Genomic DNA, 15,991 nt, shown 5'->3' with positions numbered 1-15,991 from the left:
GCGAGCACAGTCCCATCGGCCGGAAAGGTAAAGTCGACGATTTTGGGAATGGGATTTTTTAGAAAAAGGAAGAACGATCACTGGACAATACTGCAGTGAGTTACTGAACCGCTTTCACAAAAAATTTAAGGAAACACGGCCGCATTTAGCGAAAAAGGAGGTGCTGTTTCCCCGATAACGCACCAGCACATTCATCCGGGATTTTCGCCGCTAAACTGCATAAATTGGGTTATGAACCCCACGGCTCCCTACGACTTTTTCTTGTTCCCTAACAGGAAAAAATGGCTTACGGGGAAAAAATTTAGTTCAAACGAGGAAGTCATCGCTGAGACAGAGGCGTATTTAGGATCATATTTTTTGGAGGGGTTAAAAAAATGGCTGGAGCGTTGGGAGAAGTGTATCTTTCTAAAAATAAGTGTATCTTTTGATAAATAAAATATTTTTTTGAAAAAATTGTGTCTTCATTTCTAACTCGTTAAAACTTATTTAAACTTCAACTTCAACTTAAAAAGTGATTACTTAAAAGAGACAAATTATTCGAAATAATTGCGTTCATCCTACATTAAAAAAATGTTAAATTCAAGATTTATGCGAGTTAAATATTCAAAGAACGTTCAATTATAAATTAGCACGTTAAAAACAATAGTACTTTTATATAATAAACCAATATTGCATCAACAGCTGATTTTCATGAAATATGCGCATTCGTAAAAGAAACTCACCTGATGTGTTGGTCCTTTATGATGGCGAGCGAATTGCAAAGCAGACTGATCAAGAATGTCCCATGACTTCTGACGTCGTGATAGCGGCATGCCAAGTGTCTGTATAAAAAATATATAGAGAATTGTCAAATAAAAATATTTAGAAAAATAATTAGTGCTCGCAGTTTACATTCTGATTGCCATTTAAGGCCGTTTCGCCATTTTCCATAATGCTCAGGTCGGCGGGCCAGCGTGGTATGGCGTGCTTGACGTGGCAGCGTGAGCGCACCTCCTCCGAAACAGCCACCAACGCCGTCAAATAGGCAACGCTATCCGGTGTCACTTCAAATTTATCACGACGCAAAGGTTTGGCGACAATGCCCAACAGCATGGTGAGCACGCGCGAGGTGCGTGACACGGTTGTTGGCGTGGGATGACGGAACCCCTAGAACACGAAAGCATAGTTAAGAATAAATGGAAACAAATCAACGAATTGATAATACTTTGAGTAAATGACCGACTAGCGCAAAATGAAAGTTGCTGCGAAACGACAGGCCAACCGCATGATCTAATTGTTTAAAATGCCATTCCAATTTCTCGCGTGTGTTCATCATAACATCGGCAATGCCATCGTGCTCGAAGCAACCCTGCGACTTAAGTGTATGCAGATTTTGTTCGAGCAACGCAAGACCGGCGCCATACAATGCCACTTCGTCCAGCTGCAATACGGATATTGCGACCCAGAACAAGGCGCGATGTATGGGCGATTCCTAAAGGAAAAGCAACAGAAGAAAAAAAAACAATATTAAAAAACTGAGTATATAATTTCACTTAAATTATGGTACAACTAACAGGTCTCAGTAGCGGTTGTATGCGTGTCAAGCACATCACCAATGCCTCAATAAGTATAATGTCGCTGAATGACTCCAACGCCTTTACTAGTATGCGCAACAATTGCTTCACTTCCTGATCGGTAACACTCTTGCTAATACAACCGTAAACTATGAGCGCGCGCGGCTGCAGTGCTGGATTGTAGCAGAAAGCAAAACTGCGCGACAACGATGTCCACGTCTGCAGCCATTGGCTGTCTGGCACATCGCGCATGCAGGCCTCCATTATTTCCAGCAACGCATCGGCGATCACTTCGAGTGAAGGCAGAGATAGACGCTCACGATCAGCTGGTAACGGTTGAGATACACGCTCATTGCCCAACCATTTGTCGGATGGGTGGCGGCAACTGGAACGGAAGGCAGTCACAGCGGCCGACTTTACTTTGCTTATACCGAAGAGTAAATAGAATTTGGATAGAGAGAATTCATCAAGCGAGAGCCGAAGCACACGTTGAGCTTCCTCAGAGAAAGACGGTTTAGTGCAGGTACACAGTGAATGAATGATGTTGATAACGAGACCGTGGGTGGAGGCGCGCATTGACACCGAACCGGAGCACACCTAAGTGACGGATGAGAGGAAATGTAATTTTAATTTTTAATTATACAACTGATGGCAACTAACCAAAAAGGTGATAATATGAAATAGATATGGCAGATGTGTGGCGACGTCGAGACAATTGTTGAACGACAACATGAGCAAGTAGCGCGCGAGTATGGCGATATCATCCCACATCATGTGCTGTTCCAGGTACTGTGTTGGATTCGTACAAGTCTTATCCATGACGCGGCACATGCGCGTTATTATCTTCTTCGAGACCAACAGCACATTGGCCGAAGCCAGCGCCACCGCTGTGTCAGCCATAATTTCCACTTGGGGCGAACCCAAGCCATAAGTGATGGATTTGTGGAGGAAGTTATCGAGCACCATATCGATGAGCTCGGGTATTTGCCCAATGGAACCCCAAATCTTTGCCTGCACCGAAGGATACATTTCCTTCTGTTCAATGGTGACACAAATCAGTTTATCTAAAATCTGCGACACTTTTAGTTTCTTGGCGTCATCGTTGGATTTACAGAATTTCACTAGATTCTTCAACCATGGCGTCATATATTCCAAGCATAAATGCTTCAACTCAATTGTGCTACGCTGAAAACCTTGTATACACTCCTCCAGAAACTCGAGTGTCAAATGTGGCTCATTGGTGGCCAATTTCTCACTGACAGACTTGATGAAAATAGTATTATTTGAGGGTATGCATAGACCTTGCGTTTCCAGCAGCTGCCCTTCGATTTTCAGATCGAAGGAAGCGGTAAGCGCACATAGTAAATTGTAAGCAGCTGTACGCAAATTCGGATCAGAGGAACCAAGATTAAGTAATGCCATATTGAGGAGTGTGCCTGGCACATCCTTGGGGCGTATTTTCTGATGCACCGTCACTGAGTCGGGTTGACTTAACTCCCAGCGATTTCGTATATGTATTATGGCCTGTACAATGTTGTCACAATCGTTGTGTATGAAACTTAGCTGGCCGCTTTCGTTGGTAATGGACAGCGTAAATTGATTATCGTCCACCAAACAAACTTCCTCAATTTCCGATGCATAATAGACATCGTTGAGTAGCACTGAATGCGCCAATACTTTGGTTTTCTCAGCTGAAGTAATTTGCAAAGCAGTTGGACCGACTTTTATGGCGACTTTCGTATCCTTGTGACTCAATTTGAGTGCATTACTGAAGACCTTTAAGTCTTCATCCAGTGACAGTGTGGCACCTGGCAGTTTCTGTTGTTCGGTATCGATGAATTCATTCAGTTTGTTCGGTGAGTCTAGGAACAATAGTTTCCGGTTGCCCTGCAGAGAAAGAAAGAATTATCAAGAAAACGCGCTAACGCACCAAAACAGCAAATACCTTTAATGGCGCTAGTATGCGATCGTGAAATTTGGTATATTCGCGCACCCACGAATTGCAATTGTAAATATAAACAGCAAAAACGTTTTCGTAAGCAACTGCTGGCAGCACATAAAACCATTTCTGCAGAAACTCTGTACGAAAGCGATTATCCGAACAGGTGTGGGTGAAATCGATGACCACTTCAAATGGCGAGTGGCAAAATGGTTTGAGCGTAAGAATGACATGATAGATGAGCAGATCACCATTGGTTTCGCCAATTCTGGAAGAGAGTGAGAGGGGCCAAATGAAGAATGAAAATAAAAGAGATATTATGGGGAGCTTTTAATTGATTGAAATCATAGTTTGGGGAAAAAATAAATCCATTATTTTCTCGGTAGATGGCTGTAGTGATCGATATCTCGTAAAGTATCGATCAAACAATTTAAAGTTTATGCTCGTTGTCACACTAAACAAATTCTTCTGCTTGCTCCATTCAGTTGTGAGTTACAGGGAGTTAACGATGGAAGTCAACAAAGAGAAAATTCGGTACTTTTTATCGTTTTTCTTTGATAAAGGCGAAAATGCAGCCAGGCCGCTGAAATTGTGAATTGTGTTTATGAGGGCCGATACTGTTAGAGCTGATTGCGTGCAATTTTGGTTTCGTCGATTCCGTTCAGGCCTTCTTATTGTTGAATGTCGATAATGTCGATAAAATAACCGAAATAATCGAAATTGGCCTGCATATTGGTAATCGTAGCAACGCCCCGGAGCTAAAGATCGACCATAAAGAAGTTGTAAACAATTTGCGCAAAAATTTTACGCAAAAATAATGGATTTTTCTTTCCCATACAATACGTGGATAGTTCAAATGTTTTGGGTTAACACTTCATTATAAACAATTGACAATCGGCCGTCACTCACTTGTAACGCCTTGCAATGTAGTAAAATACTGGATATCCAGATTTGCTTGTGCCCGCTTGATAGAAGATATTCATCGATTTCAAAGTTTTGAATTCTTCCTTTTCGTGCATTTGATGCTTCACCATGATTTCTTCGAAGTTCGTAGAGGACATGTCAATGGAGCTCCAGCGTGCATATGATGAGAACATCATGCTGCAATGTATAGAAATTTGTTTGCTACTAAAAAGACATTTAAACAATCATTTATTTGGAATTACTGCGAATCCACGGGCTTATGCTCTGGCGGCCCCAGATAAGCAAGCAATGTAGCCATCTTATCGAACGGGCGTCTGCCTACCGCCTTGTGATCACGACTACTTGATAAATAGTCACCAATGCGCTCCTGATGCGTCCATAGCAGACGATGTAGCGCCAACACATTGGCATCTGAGATAAAACTCATGCTGTGAGAGGTCTGATCCACCGTCTCGCAATCTGAAGCGATTTGCACGAAAAAGTGGCGTCCCTGTTCAAAGCGTGTGCGTAGAAAATCGTTGAACGACACCATGTGTTGTTCTTTAGAGAATTCCACATGATTAGCAATATTTTGCAATATTTTCGACATCAACATAAGACCGCGCTTTACCGAAGCCGGCACTTGGCGTCCAACAATGCCGAGTTCTTGTGGTGAAACTAAAGGGGATGAAGATTATGTACCATGTAATTATTTTAGAGAATTTATTAAGCGAAAAATACACACCAATTGCTGGATTAATGAAACGCAGAAAGATAACAGTGCCCACCGCGCCGATATTGGTTTGCAGCACAGTAGGAAAACGTTTGCTTAATACCTGATAGAGGCAGTGGCACATAGAACGCAACTGTGAGGGAAATCGATCAACTGAATTGAGTATTGCTTCAAAGAAGCGTTTGGTTAATGCCATTAGATTCTCTTTATTGCGCTCCAAATCTTCGCCGGGCTCAAGTCTGCATAGAAAAAAAAAAGTAAATTATAAAAATACCATTTTATTTGCATTTAACAGTCTCTTATAACTCACCGCGCCGGATCCACCTCATAGCTGGTATTCGGGTCATCGAGCAATGGCCGTATTAACGGCTCCAACAAATTTTGTAAGTAACTCGCACCGTAAATTTTAAAGCAGAATGCCATTATTTTACTGCCAAGCGAATTGCCACGAAACAGGGTCGACATGCATTCGGATATCTCCACTTCGCGATAGAACATGTTCCACAGTAGAGGTGACAGCAAATGCTTGGCATCGAACAGTGTGACCAGCACACGTGCTAACTCATCCATTTGCGAAGTGGTTACCACATTAGCCAGCGCCATAGCAATAGGCAGCTCACCCTTATCGCTTATCATTGTAACCAACTGCACTAGCTGCTCAAAACGATCAGCTAATACCGTTTCGGCGAGCGTATCAAACTCAGTGCCCTGTTGCAAGATCTGTGTGAGCACCTCCATGAATGCGGCACGCGTTTGTAAATCAGGATTGTAGCCCAAATCAATGGAATGCATAAGACCCGAGTCTATATTGGCACCCAGCAGATTGGACATGGCTTGTATGGTAGAATTGCGCAAAGCAGTAAGCTTGCCACCGGCTACGGGTGGACGCGGTGGGAGTAGTGGTGGATTGTTCAGCTCCTTCTCGGCCTCGGAGCTATCAATGCAGTCGTTTAGGAGGTTCATGAAAAGTGTAAAATATCTGTAAATGAATAAAAATTGAAATCATAGGTGAGTTGTGCGCCAAATTGAGAGGTATACTTGAGAAATAGCGCGCTCTTGGCATCCATCAAATCACCGCGATCAGACTCTTCTGGTTGCAGTGGCAGACCGCGTAGCAAAGCCGCTACAGCTTCCATACAGGCTTGATCTAGGTCACGGAATATTGTAGAGGTGCTGAAATGGCAATTTTTAGAAAAAATAATAATTTCATGCACATAGGAATATTAATAATAAATTTAATTGAATTAAATTGGCAAATAAATCTTTACACGAAATTATTATTTTTTTTTTTTTTGTTGTATACAAATTTTACTCGCTACACTAATCACCCATTTAATACCAATCAACAGAGTTTTGTGGGCTCTACTTACTTTGTGGACGCCGGATCGGCTGAGGTCGAGGGTGCTATCTGATGTGTGGTGCCCATAACCCAATCTGTCAAGTACTCCACCAATTTATTGCGAAATTTCATTTCCTGCCGGAATGCCAAATCGTCACGCCGTTTCATCATTACCTCTACCAATGTGCACAGTTTCGTCTTGGTACGTATCGCGAAAACGGTCATATCCAGATGACGCACATAGCGCACAATGCCCAGCATCATGCCTTCGATGCTCGTCACGCTCAGGTACTCTGAAGTTGCTGCTTGTTCGTTGTTCGGATCTTTGGCAGATTTGGGATCCAATATGGATTTCATGATATAAATAACATTTTCGATGAATAAAGTATTGATTTCGGTGACGTTCACCTGTCCCTGTTGATCGAAAAACTTCTCGACGATTGAACGTATCTGATCGAAGAGTATTGGATAAAGTTGTGGGGTCATTTCCTCACCAATCAACTCTTTCACATTTTTCTGTATATTCAATCCGATTTTCTCATTGTTACACACTAACAAACGTAACAGTTGACCAATGAATCTGTGAAGAGAAAATAACAAGAAATTGATAAGCGTGTTTACGACCTCATTGTTTTCCAAAATTGTTAGCTTACTGTGTCACCGGGCAGTATTGCAAATCTTGTTGAGGCGCAGGCACTATTGTAGACAATGAAATAGTACTTGGATGCAGTAGTGAGCCACGCCCGGAACTGGTGGAGCATGAGTAGAGCGAGTAGAGCGAGACAGCTGGTATCGAGGAGATAGAACTCATGCTACCCGATGCCGCTAAAGTGCTCTGTGACTGTGCCAAGTTGTTGTGCGCTTGTAGGAGATTGCCCGGACCACCAGGTAAGCCGCTACTTGAGCCAGCAGTTGCGGCATTATTTTGCTGTTGCATTTGCTTCCAACGCGCTGCCAAACGCTTCTGCAGACAAACACCACCAAGCGTTAGTAGGAACCAAGTCATGTTAGCCCATTCGGTGATGTGCTCCTCCAAATCATGCTCCGAGCTTTGATGGCTTGCGCGACGTTTGCCCACACCGCGATGGAAGAGCTCAGCTTGAGTATCGTCTGTTTTACATTTGGGATACGTTTGCAGCACTTTGCTGGTGATTTCCCAGTTTCTGGAGAAAAAAGGATGAAAAAATGACCACAATTAGGAAAAAAACAAATTAATTGAAATAAAAAAGTAGCGCTTACCTGAAGGTCTCCTCCCACGCAGTTTGCACTCCATCCACACAGTGCTCGATTTTCCGCAGCAAATTCATCATGCGTCGTTGTAGAGTAAGGCGGCCTGTAATAAAAAGGAAAACACCAAGTATAATCGAAAAACGTATACGAAAATTATTATTATTGTACTCACTAAATGCATTTCCATTAGTTTCGTAGAAGCAGATACGTGTATCAGCTGCCGCTAGAGAGAAAAACAAATTTTTTTTTAATATTTCTACTTATTAAGCAACACTCACAGTTTGCCAGCTGCGTCAAATCCTGATAAATTTGATAATTGGCGACGGGCAAAACAGTCGCCGCATCATCTGCCGTCAGCAGAATATCCGACTCCTGGCACAGCAAGCCAAAGCAGGAAAGTGACGTCAGAACAGCATCCAAGTCCACCGACCACAGGTACATAAAAAACACCACTTCCAATTTGATGCGCGCCTGCCGACAAATCTGCAACTCATGACCGACCAGCGCATACTTTTTGTGTCGCTGCAGATAGGAATTGCGACAAATTAATATCTCACGCATCCATTTCAGCACGTCCGTGTAGTTGGCGATCTGGTGCTGAATAAGCTTTTGCGAAATGGAGAAAAGCACTTGCGAGCTAACATCCCAAAAGCAATTCATTGGCGCTTGCGGATTCCACAGTTCGATTTTGTCGAAAGAGTGCAAAGCGAGGAGCGCCTCCATAGCTTCCTGAGCTACATCGGGCATGGTGGGTTGGTGTACGAGACTCACAAGACCATTGATGAGTTCGAGCGAGGAGCTTTGCATTTCATGTGCCACTTTGCCTTGGGTCTGCATAGTGGTAGAAGAAAATGATGAAATTAAAACGTAACTAATTACAAATAAAATATATCTGTCGCACTTACATTCAATAGCAGCGTCGGATCGGCATGTATGAGTCGAACCATGAGCAGCAGTAGCATTTTGTGTGCAGGTCCCTCTTCAGAGCGTGCTAAGCCTTTTTGTGTATCTTTTGATTTCAGCGTTAACGAAGTAATCATACGCAAGGGCGTGTGGGCGATGTAACCCTGTGTGGCCTTATTCAGTGTGTCGGTGAAGAGTGCACGCAACTCTGCGGACCGATAATGCACCACATTCGTTTCAGGCCACCAGGGGAGCAAAGGTTGATTAATAGTACGAAAAGGATTTTTGTTCTGCAGCCGAAAATCCACATGGATGTGCGTCAATCTGCAAATGTAAATGATTATTTGTAGTAGCTGCTACTAAACATGAGGTTTGTTGTAACATTTTACCGTAACAAAGAGCACACGATGACAAAGTGATATGCTTGCGGTGACGAAAGATTCAGGCACACTTTCAGTGTGTCAATATTATGTGGGTTAATGCGAAACAAGGAAACCCAGCAATCGATCATCAACTCGATATCGGCATAATTGTATGCTTGTCCGCGCGAAAACGGTTTTACCGGATTGAAGAGTAATGCTTTTAAATCATTAATAACATACTGCACAAGCTTAAAGATCACATTATTCGAATCGTTGATATTCACATAGGTTGAAGCTTTGCACAGCTTCACGCAAGCAATGGCGGCATATTCAGTTACTTGTTTGGAGGGCGAATGTGGGCCCAAGCCGCGCTTAACACCTTCAATGAACTGCTTGGCTGATTGCTCTTTATCACGTGTCGCTTGGGCTGATGGTTGCGTAGATGATGATTTATCTTTATCTTTGTATTTTTCTTTGTCCTTCTCCTTTTCGGATTGTTGTAATTCATTGACGGTGGCTTCTAAACAGCTCTGTATATACAAATCGGAGAATCAGAGAAAGACACATACCGACAAAATATATTCACTTACAGGATTTAATATGAGCAACAGCATTTGCAGTGGCCATACAGTGGTTTTATTCTTCTTATTCTCTAATTTGTACGCCTCCACGAATTCCAACAAAGCTTCCCAACAACTAACAATGAAAAGAGTTTGCGGTTTTTTTTTTCGAATATTTAAATGTAAATTAACTGCGCACTAACCCAGATATTTCCTTGGTCGTGATGCCACGTTGCAAATCTTGAAACTCATGTGGATGATATTCGATCCAATTCCAAATGGCCTTCTCCAATGAGTGCAGCAATATGAGTGGTGGTGCTTTCTTCGACCTTGACTTGGACACTGTTTCGTGGAAAAGAAATTCTATATATCAAAATTTGTAGATTTCTCGTTGTTGCATACAATTTGCAATTATTCAGTTATTACCTTGCAGAAGTTTCGTCAATTTATTTATGTCCATATCGATGTGTTGTATCAATTCAATGTCACAATAGTCGGGATTCTCGTCCGAACATGTGGTCAACTCTTGTATGCGCGCCGAAATACGATTGAATACTGCCGAGAAATGATTTTGTGAGAGTGCGAAAAGCACCTTCGAGGCGATGGCTTTCAGTTGTGCTGCATTCGGATTGTTGTCACTCTGCACATCGATAAATTGTGAAATTTCGCGTAGCAATAATTTTACATTCATTGCCTCCTCAAAGCGTGCAGTATCTTTGGTCTGATTGGCTAAGCAGCGCTCGAGGGTGGTAAGTATGATAACAAGCGATTCGACATAACAACGTTCGGAGTCGTGACGATTTTGGAAGGACTGCAGATAGGAATACAATTTATTGAATTAATTTGCAAAGGAAAAATATAAATTACCGTTTCGTTAACACGTTGCAACATTTTCGTGAGCCCGGATATAACCAGTGAGAAGCGATAACGAGAAATATGTATGAGACAAGCGCTCAACTGATCTTGGCTGATGCGCGCTTGTGTGCTATGTGGCCCAATTTTATTAAGGAGCTGAAAGGGATGCAAAGGATAATATGTTTAAGTTCATTTTATTATTATGTATAAAGAGGTGGGAAAGAGTGATTACTTAAATAATCAAAATATTTAAAGTAAAAATAATAACAAGAAATATGAAATATGAGTCGACTTTCTTTCAAGTTATTGTTATCAATTCTTCATATCTCTGACTCATGTATCTCAAGTTAAAAAAAAACGTTGTAAGAGCATAAGGCAATACAAAACATGAATCATTTGAAAAATGGTTGACGTTCCCAAGACAGTCGGTTCTACGTTACCGGACGACCCGGATTTATATCCGGCCAAGGACTGTCACTTCACCAGCATTCCCTATACATATATGTATGGAGAATGTTTATGCTGATATAACAACAACAACACCAACCATTTGAATACTGTGTAAAACAATGCTGTTGATGCATAAAATATTTCCCATACAATTTTGGGAAATGCTGCCGATGCGACAGTCCTTGCACGAGTATACACATACGGTCATTAAAATAGGTACGCTGTCTTTATTTATCGATTTCTTTGTGCCGCTCGGAAAAATGTATAGCTTTTATTGAAATTTCGCTGCATCGCTGCTTCTTTGTCAGATTAAAATAACCGTTATATTATTGTAAGTTTCGTTATTAGTTGCACAGATTCGGTGATTTTTCTTTCTTTCTTTCAAATGTGGGTCATGCGCAGCATTACACAGCTGAGGAGCAGAGGTCCGTTTTCAATCTTCGAAGGCAAAAAACAATCGTACAAATTTATCTCTGCCACTTGAATGGTCCAAAAAATTTGTTGTAAATGTTCTTAAGCACAAAAAATCCACACAACGACGTGGTGCCAAAAAGAAAACGACTTGCACTACTGATAATTTAATTGTGACTCTTGACAAGAGGCCTGCTTTTAAGTCTTCAAAGACCATGGCAGCGTACATCAACAACGTAGTATCAGCGAGAACTGTGGTGTCGATTGCACAACATTAACCAACCAAGCAGAATAGCTCGCAAAGTTCCTCTGTTGAAACAAGCGAATTTAAGGAATTGAAAAAGTTTTGCTCCAGAACACAAGTCATGGTTTGAAACAGATGGTATGAAAAAATGGCGTAACCTACATACTTTGCAACTATGAAACAAAAATAAATTTATTGGGAAATGATACTGGGCGAAATGTTAGGCCCTCTAAAGGACAAGAATTCTCACCGCGGGTCACAAAAAAAGAAAACAACAGTGAGGCACGGTGGCGGCAACATAATGATTTGGGGATGCTTCTCTTGGTATGGACCTCATAACCTATAAAATGGACATATTTATTTACAAAGGCTCACTTCAAGAAGTTATGCTACCATTTGCTGAGGAGAATATGCCACTTCGCTGGCTTTTTAAGCAAAACAATGACCCAGAACACTTTTCAATGTTAGTACATGTATGGTTTTTACGAAATAATGTCCAAGTTATGGATTTTCAAGCCAGTCTCCCAACCTTAACCCCAATGAAAAACTTTGGGCAGATTTAAAGAAGCGAATCGGGAAGGATATATTCCAAAATATGGATTTAAAAATCAAAGAACTATGGTATTCCACTTTCACAGAAATTAGTTGTACGATTATAAACGGTGGACACAATCGTTATTGATTAAACTTCGATAATTCAAACAGCATTTTTAATAAAATCCTTAAGTTATTACTTTATCGAATTAATAATAATTCTATTTCATACCTGTTTTAATGACGACATGAATATTTTCTTTTAGTTTCAATTGCCAATAATATGCGTTTTAAAATATCCTTGAGTTATTATTTATTTTTGTTATATTAGTCTATGGAATAAAAAAAATGTTGGATGTGTAACCCGCGTTTTTTAAATGAACAACTCCCGATATTTTTTAACAGAATCTATTTCCGTTATTATTTAAGAAACTTGCATTTTCCTTATGAACTCGGTGGTGTCGGCCATTTTTCACCAGCACATAAAATATAATATATATAATATAATATAATAATTTAAAAACTTATGTTTCAACGTACGTTTATATATATCTACATATGTATGTGTGTAGGTACATTATATTTTTTCACCTCAATTTAAGGTATGCATTTGTTTCTAGATTTCCAGAAGTGTATTCATATTTAAAAAAAATTAAATAAAAAAATTTACTACTCAAATACTATTTTAAAATGTATATAAAAATTATAAAACATATATAAAATGGAAATAACTTTTAATTATTATCTGCTTCGCACCCGCCGAGTTGATTTCACTCATAACCAACAAACTTTTCCGACTTCATATCTTTCTCTGCAAGCAAAATTTATTAAAAACGAAACAAAACAAAGCTCAGAAACAAAACAAAAAAATAATTATTTGAATGCACTTGAAAAAATTCCCAAAATACATAGGCATTCTGCAATACGACAATAGCAGAACCAATACTCTTCATTATTCATACGCCCTAGAACTTGTGGTTTTACAATAAAATTTCCCTACTTTCGCTTTTCATTCGCAGCCGCAACCGCAGTCGCGATCCATTCATAAATTCATTCGTATGATCCAATTTCATTCATAATCACACGGAGCCATTGCGCCACCCGGTGTAAGCAAAACGTAAACAAATGAATTTCCCAAAACAATAACAAACATCAGCCATCACACTTGCACACTATTGTCATCGCGTTCGCACAATGGGACATTTTTTAATCGATAGGGAAATTTTCTGACAGCATTTTTGCGTTGCGCTGCAACAACCCTTGGGCGAAACCAAATGAAAATTCATGTTTTCCGCTCACCTGGTCTTCAAAACGGGCCAAAAGCGAGTTCGCCCACTCGCCGGGCTTTTGGATCGCCATTTGTATATAATTTCCACTATTAATTTCAACTTTTTACTGCATTTTTTAATCCAATTCAGAGAGCTTTATAATTTTCACACAACTTTATACTACACAGATTTTTACTTTGTGAAGTTGGCTGCGCTTAGAGGAGGAAAATTCACTTTGGCAACCAGTGAACAATTGTCAAATGAGGATTTAACAGGGCAACGTGACTTAAATTATTTAAATGAGGGCTGCTATAGTTCCAAACCAATGGAAAATACTTATGAGAGCTTTCAATAATTTTTAGGTTTTGTAACGCCTAATACCTCTAAATTCTCTGATCTGTACACCTTCAAACATCTCTTTACATAATTTACTGAGTCACATCTTGTATATACTGTTTTTATACGGAGACCAACCAATCAGCTCGCCATTAAAAGTATGAATCCACATATAATTGTTACCGATTATGACCAAGTCTGTATTTTCTTGAAATAAAGTATTTTTTGCACCATTATTTAAATGGCGGGATAAAAACCCACAAAATTCCAACGTATTCCCCAGCTTCTTCTACTCATGTATATTAAAAACAGCGTATCGGGGTGTACGCCTTACTCGACCGTTGCTTCGCGATTTGATTATTAAAACTGATGCATTTCCGACAATAATTCTCATGGAAGAATATAACAAATAGTTTATATTTTTTCTTCCGCGTGCTACTAAACCAGAAGTTGTATTCTAGAGCTGACAACACACATGCGGATTGTTCCAGTAGGAAATGATCGAAGTGACCGGAAAATCGAAGGAACACACTGAATAATAAAAGATGATGCAACTGTAAATAATGCACATTTTCATGAGAATGATATAGCAATTGAAAATCGGCATATTGTAGTTTTTCCAATGGCATTCAGTTCAAATGTTAACAAATTGCCGTAATAAATAATGTCTAATAGCGTAGCATTAAAATATTCTGTAAAAAACTATATTCCACACAAAATTTATATCTGAATTGTCAGGGCTATCAAACTTACCACGAAAAAACAAAAGAAATATAACGATTCATTAATTTTACTCGCTGTCTTAACATTCCATTTTTAAAATTGCTTGAAGCAAATCATTTCGCTGTATTTGCGCATGCAAATGGCGCGGCAAAATGAAAATTGAAATGCCAAACCAAATGACAGCTGATGCTGAGGCAGTGATGGCAAGAAATTCGGTAAGACAGATATGTTCTAACAGTGAAATTCGCTGTCTACACCTGATATTTCTGATTTAACAGGGGTATTTTAACATAATCTATAGGAGGTGGAGATGTGGGATGACGGCACACCTTTCGTTTGTTACATTTGTGAATACATATTTTATATCAAAAGCTAGCAAAGAGTGTTGTATTCTACTTTTTGGCTATTTGTTCAAGTCAGAGGGGGTTACTGCTTTCCTATGGCTCACTGCGGATTAGAAATTATTAGGTTGGGGGAAAATTAAATCCATTATTTTTGCGTAAAAATGTTCCGCAAATGGTTTAAAATTGTTTATAGTCAATTTTTAGCTCCGGGGCGATGCTGCGGCTACTAGCATAGCAGTAAATTTCGACATTATCGACATTTTTTTAAACATCAAATATGCCGGAACGGAATCGATGAAACCAAAATTGCACGCAATTAGCTCTTACAGTATCGGCACTATAAATACCATTCACAATTTCAGCGGCCTGGCTTGCATTTTCGCCTTTATCAAAGAAAAACGGTAAAATGTACCTAATTTTCTCTTTGTTGACTTCCATTGTTAACACCCTGTAACTCACAGCTGAATGGATCAAACCAAAAACAGCAAAAGAATTTGTTTAGTGTGAATTTTCACCTTGACAAGAAGCAGGAACTTTAAATTTTTTGATGGAAACTTTACGAGATATCGATCACTACACCCATCTACCGAGAAAATAATGGATTTCTTATTCCCCAAACTAATATTATGTTATGCAGTTATGTATTGTTTAATTAATAAGTATGAATTGAAAATACATATGTACAATAACTGATTACAGAAATGTTTTTTTATATAATATAGTATTTCGCACGGCTCTTCCGACTGACATTCTCAATATTTCTGAACAAAGTTATTAGCAACGGAGGTTCTGGTAATATAATTATTCTTTCGCAAACTATACCTATACTTTCGGGGGTTCACGTAATATTAAGGTGTTGGGCGACTTCTGTTGCGAGCTTAGGAGCGCTCATATTTGGATTATTCTTAATTTTTTGCACTATCCTCGTTCTTCTTCGTCCGAAAACAGTTTTGGTCGTCCCGATTTCTTCTTATTTTCCACGAATTTTGTTTCTTTGAAACATCTTAACATGTAGTATACAGTCATTCGGGGTCTATCCACTATTTATGCGATTTCCCGAACGGTTTTACCGTTTTCTTGATGACTAATAATTAAATTTGTGGCTTTAATTTAGCTTTGTCGGGGGCGTGGGTAAAAATATTTAATTTGCATTTATTACAAAAATTTTGAATTTGAAGCTGCATGCCAAGTATGTCCAAGTTCTTTATTGAGCCACTGTATTGAATTAAAGGAAAACCACAAACAAAAATGCAACATAAAAATTACAATGTAAATAACTCTAATCCAACTTAGAAGAAACATAA

The 15,991-nt window shown here is 39.7% G+C and overlaps 1 protein-coding gene across 8 annotated transcripts in view; it reads right to left on the bottom strand.

Moving 5' to 3' along the window:
• The window catches only part of LOC128869873 (neurofibromin), a 47,836-nt gene extending 33,379 nt beyond the window's left edge, over positions 1–14,457 (bottom strand). For 4 of the 8 annotated variants that reach the window (XM_054112505.1, XM_054112476.1, XM_054112493.1 and 1 more), the window contains exons 1-23: positions 13,316–13,466; positions 10,390–10,533; positions 9,949–10,333; positions 9,726–9,885; positions 9,553–9,658; positions 8,990–9,492; positions 8,603–8,924; positions 7,976–8,528; positions 7,870–7,920; positions 7,707–7,800; positions 7,121–7,630; positions 6,499–7,047; positions 6,167–6,301; positions 5,439–6,107; positions 5,141–5,367; positions 4,659–5,073; positions 4,402–4,593; positions 3,499–3,760; positions 2,214–3,440; positions 1,554–2,150; positions 1,205–1,471; positions 892–1,146; positions 723–821 (exon numbers count right to left, since the gene is read on the bottom strand). In XM_054112505.1, coding sequence (XP_053968480.1) covers positions 723–821; positions 892–1,146; positions 1,205–1,471; positions 1,554–2,150; positions 2,214–3,440; positions 3,499–3,760; positions 4,402–4,593; positions 4,659–5,073; positions 5,141–5,367; positions 5,439–6,107; positions 6,167–6,301; positions 6,499–7,047; positions 7,121–7,630; positions 7,707–7,800; positions 7,870–7,920; positions 7,976–8,528; positions 8,603–8,924; positions 8,990–9,492; positions 9,553–9,658; positions 9,726–9,885; positions 9,949–10,333; positions 10,390–10,533; positions 13,316–13,375 — 7,782 coding nt within the window. In that variant the 5' untranslated portion in view covers positions 13,376–13,466. Of the gene's footprint in view, positions 1–722; positions 822–891; positions 1,147–1,204; positions 1,472–1,553; positions 2,151–2,213; positions 3,441–3,498; positions 3,761–4,401; positions 4,594–4,658; positions 5,074–5,140; positions 5,368–5,438; positions 6,108–6,166; positions 6,302–6,498; positions 7,048–7,120; positions 7,631–7,706; positions 7,801–7,869; positions 7,921–7,975; positions 8,529–8,602; positions 8,925–8,989; positions 9,493–9,552; positions 9,659–9,725; positions 9,886–9,948; positions 10,334–10,389; positions 10,534–13,315; positions 13,467–14,373 lie in introns of those variants that run through there. The other 4 variants (XM_054112509.1, XM_054112479.1, XM_054112485.1 and 1 more) reach the window with 4 other exon arrangements.
• Between the last annotated feature and the right edge of the window lie 1,534 nt (positions 14,458–15,991).

The sequence above is a fragment of the Anastrepha ludens genome, chromosome 2 (assembly GCF_028408465.1).
Source record: "Anastrepha ludens isolate Willacy chromosome 2, idAnaLude1.1, whole genome shotgun sequence".
In the NCBI taxonomy this organism is placed as follows: Eukaryota; Metazoa; Arthropoda; class Insecta; order Diptera; family Tephritidae; genus Anastrepha; species Anastrepha ludens.
Note: the sequence above shows the minus strand (reverse complement) of the source record. Positions and strands in the feature narration are given on the sequence as shown.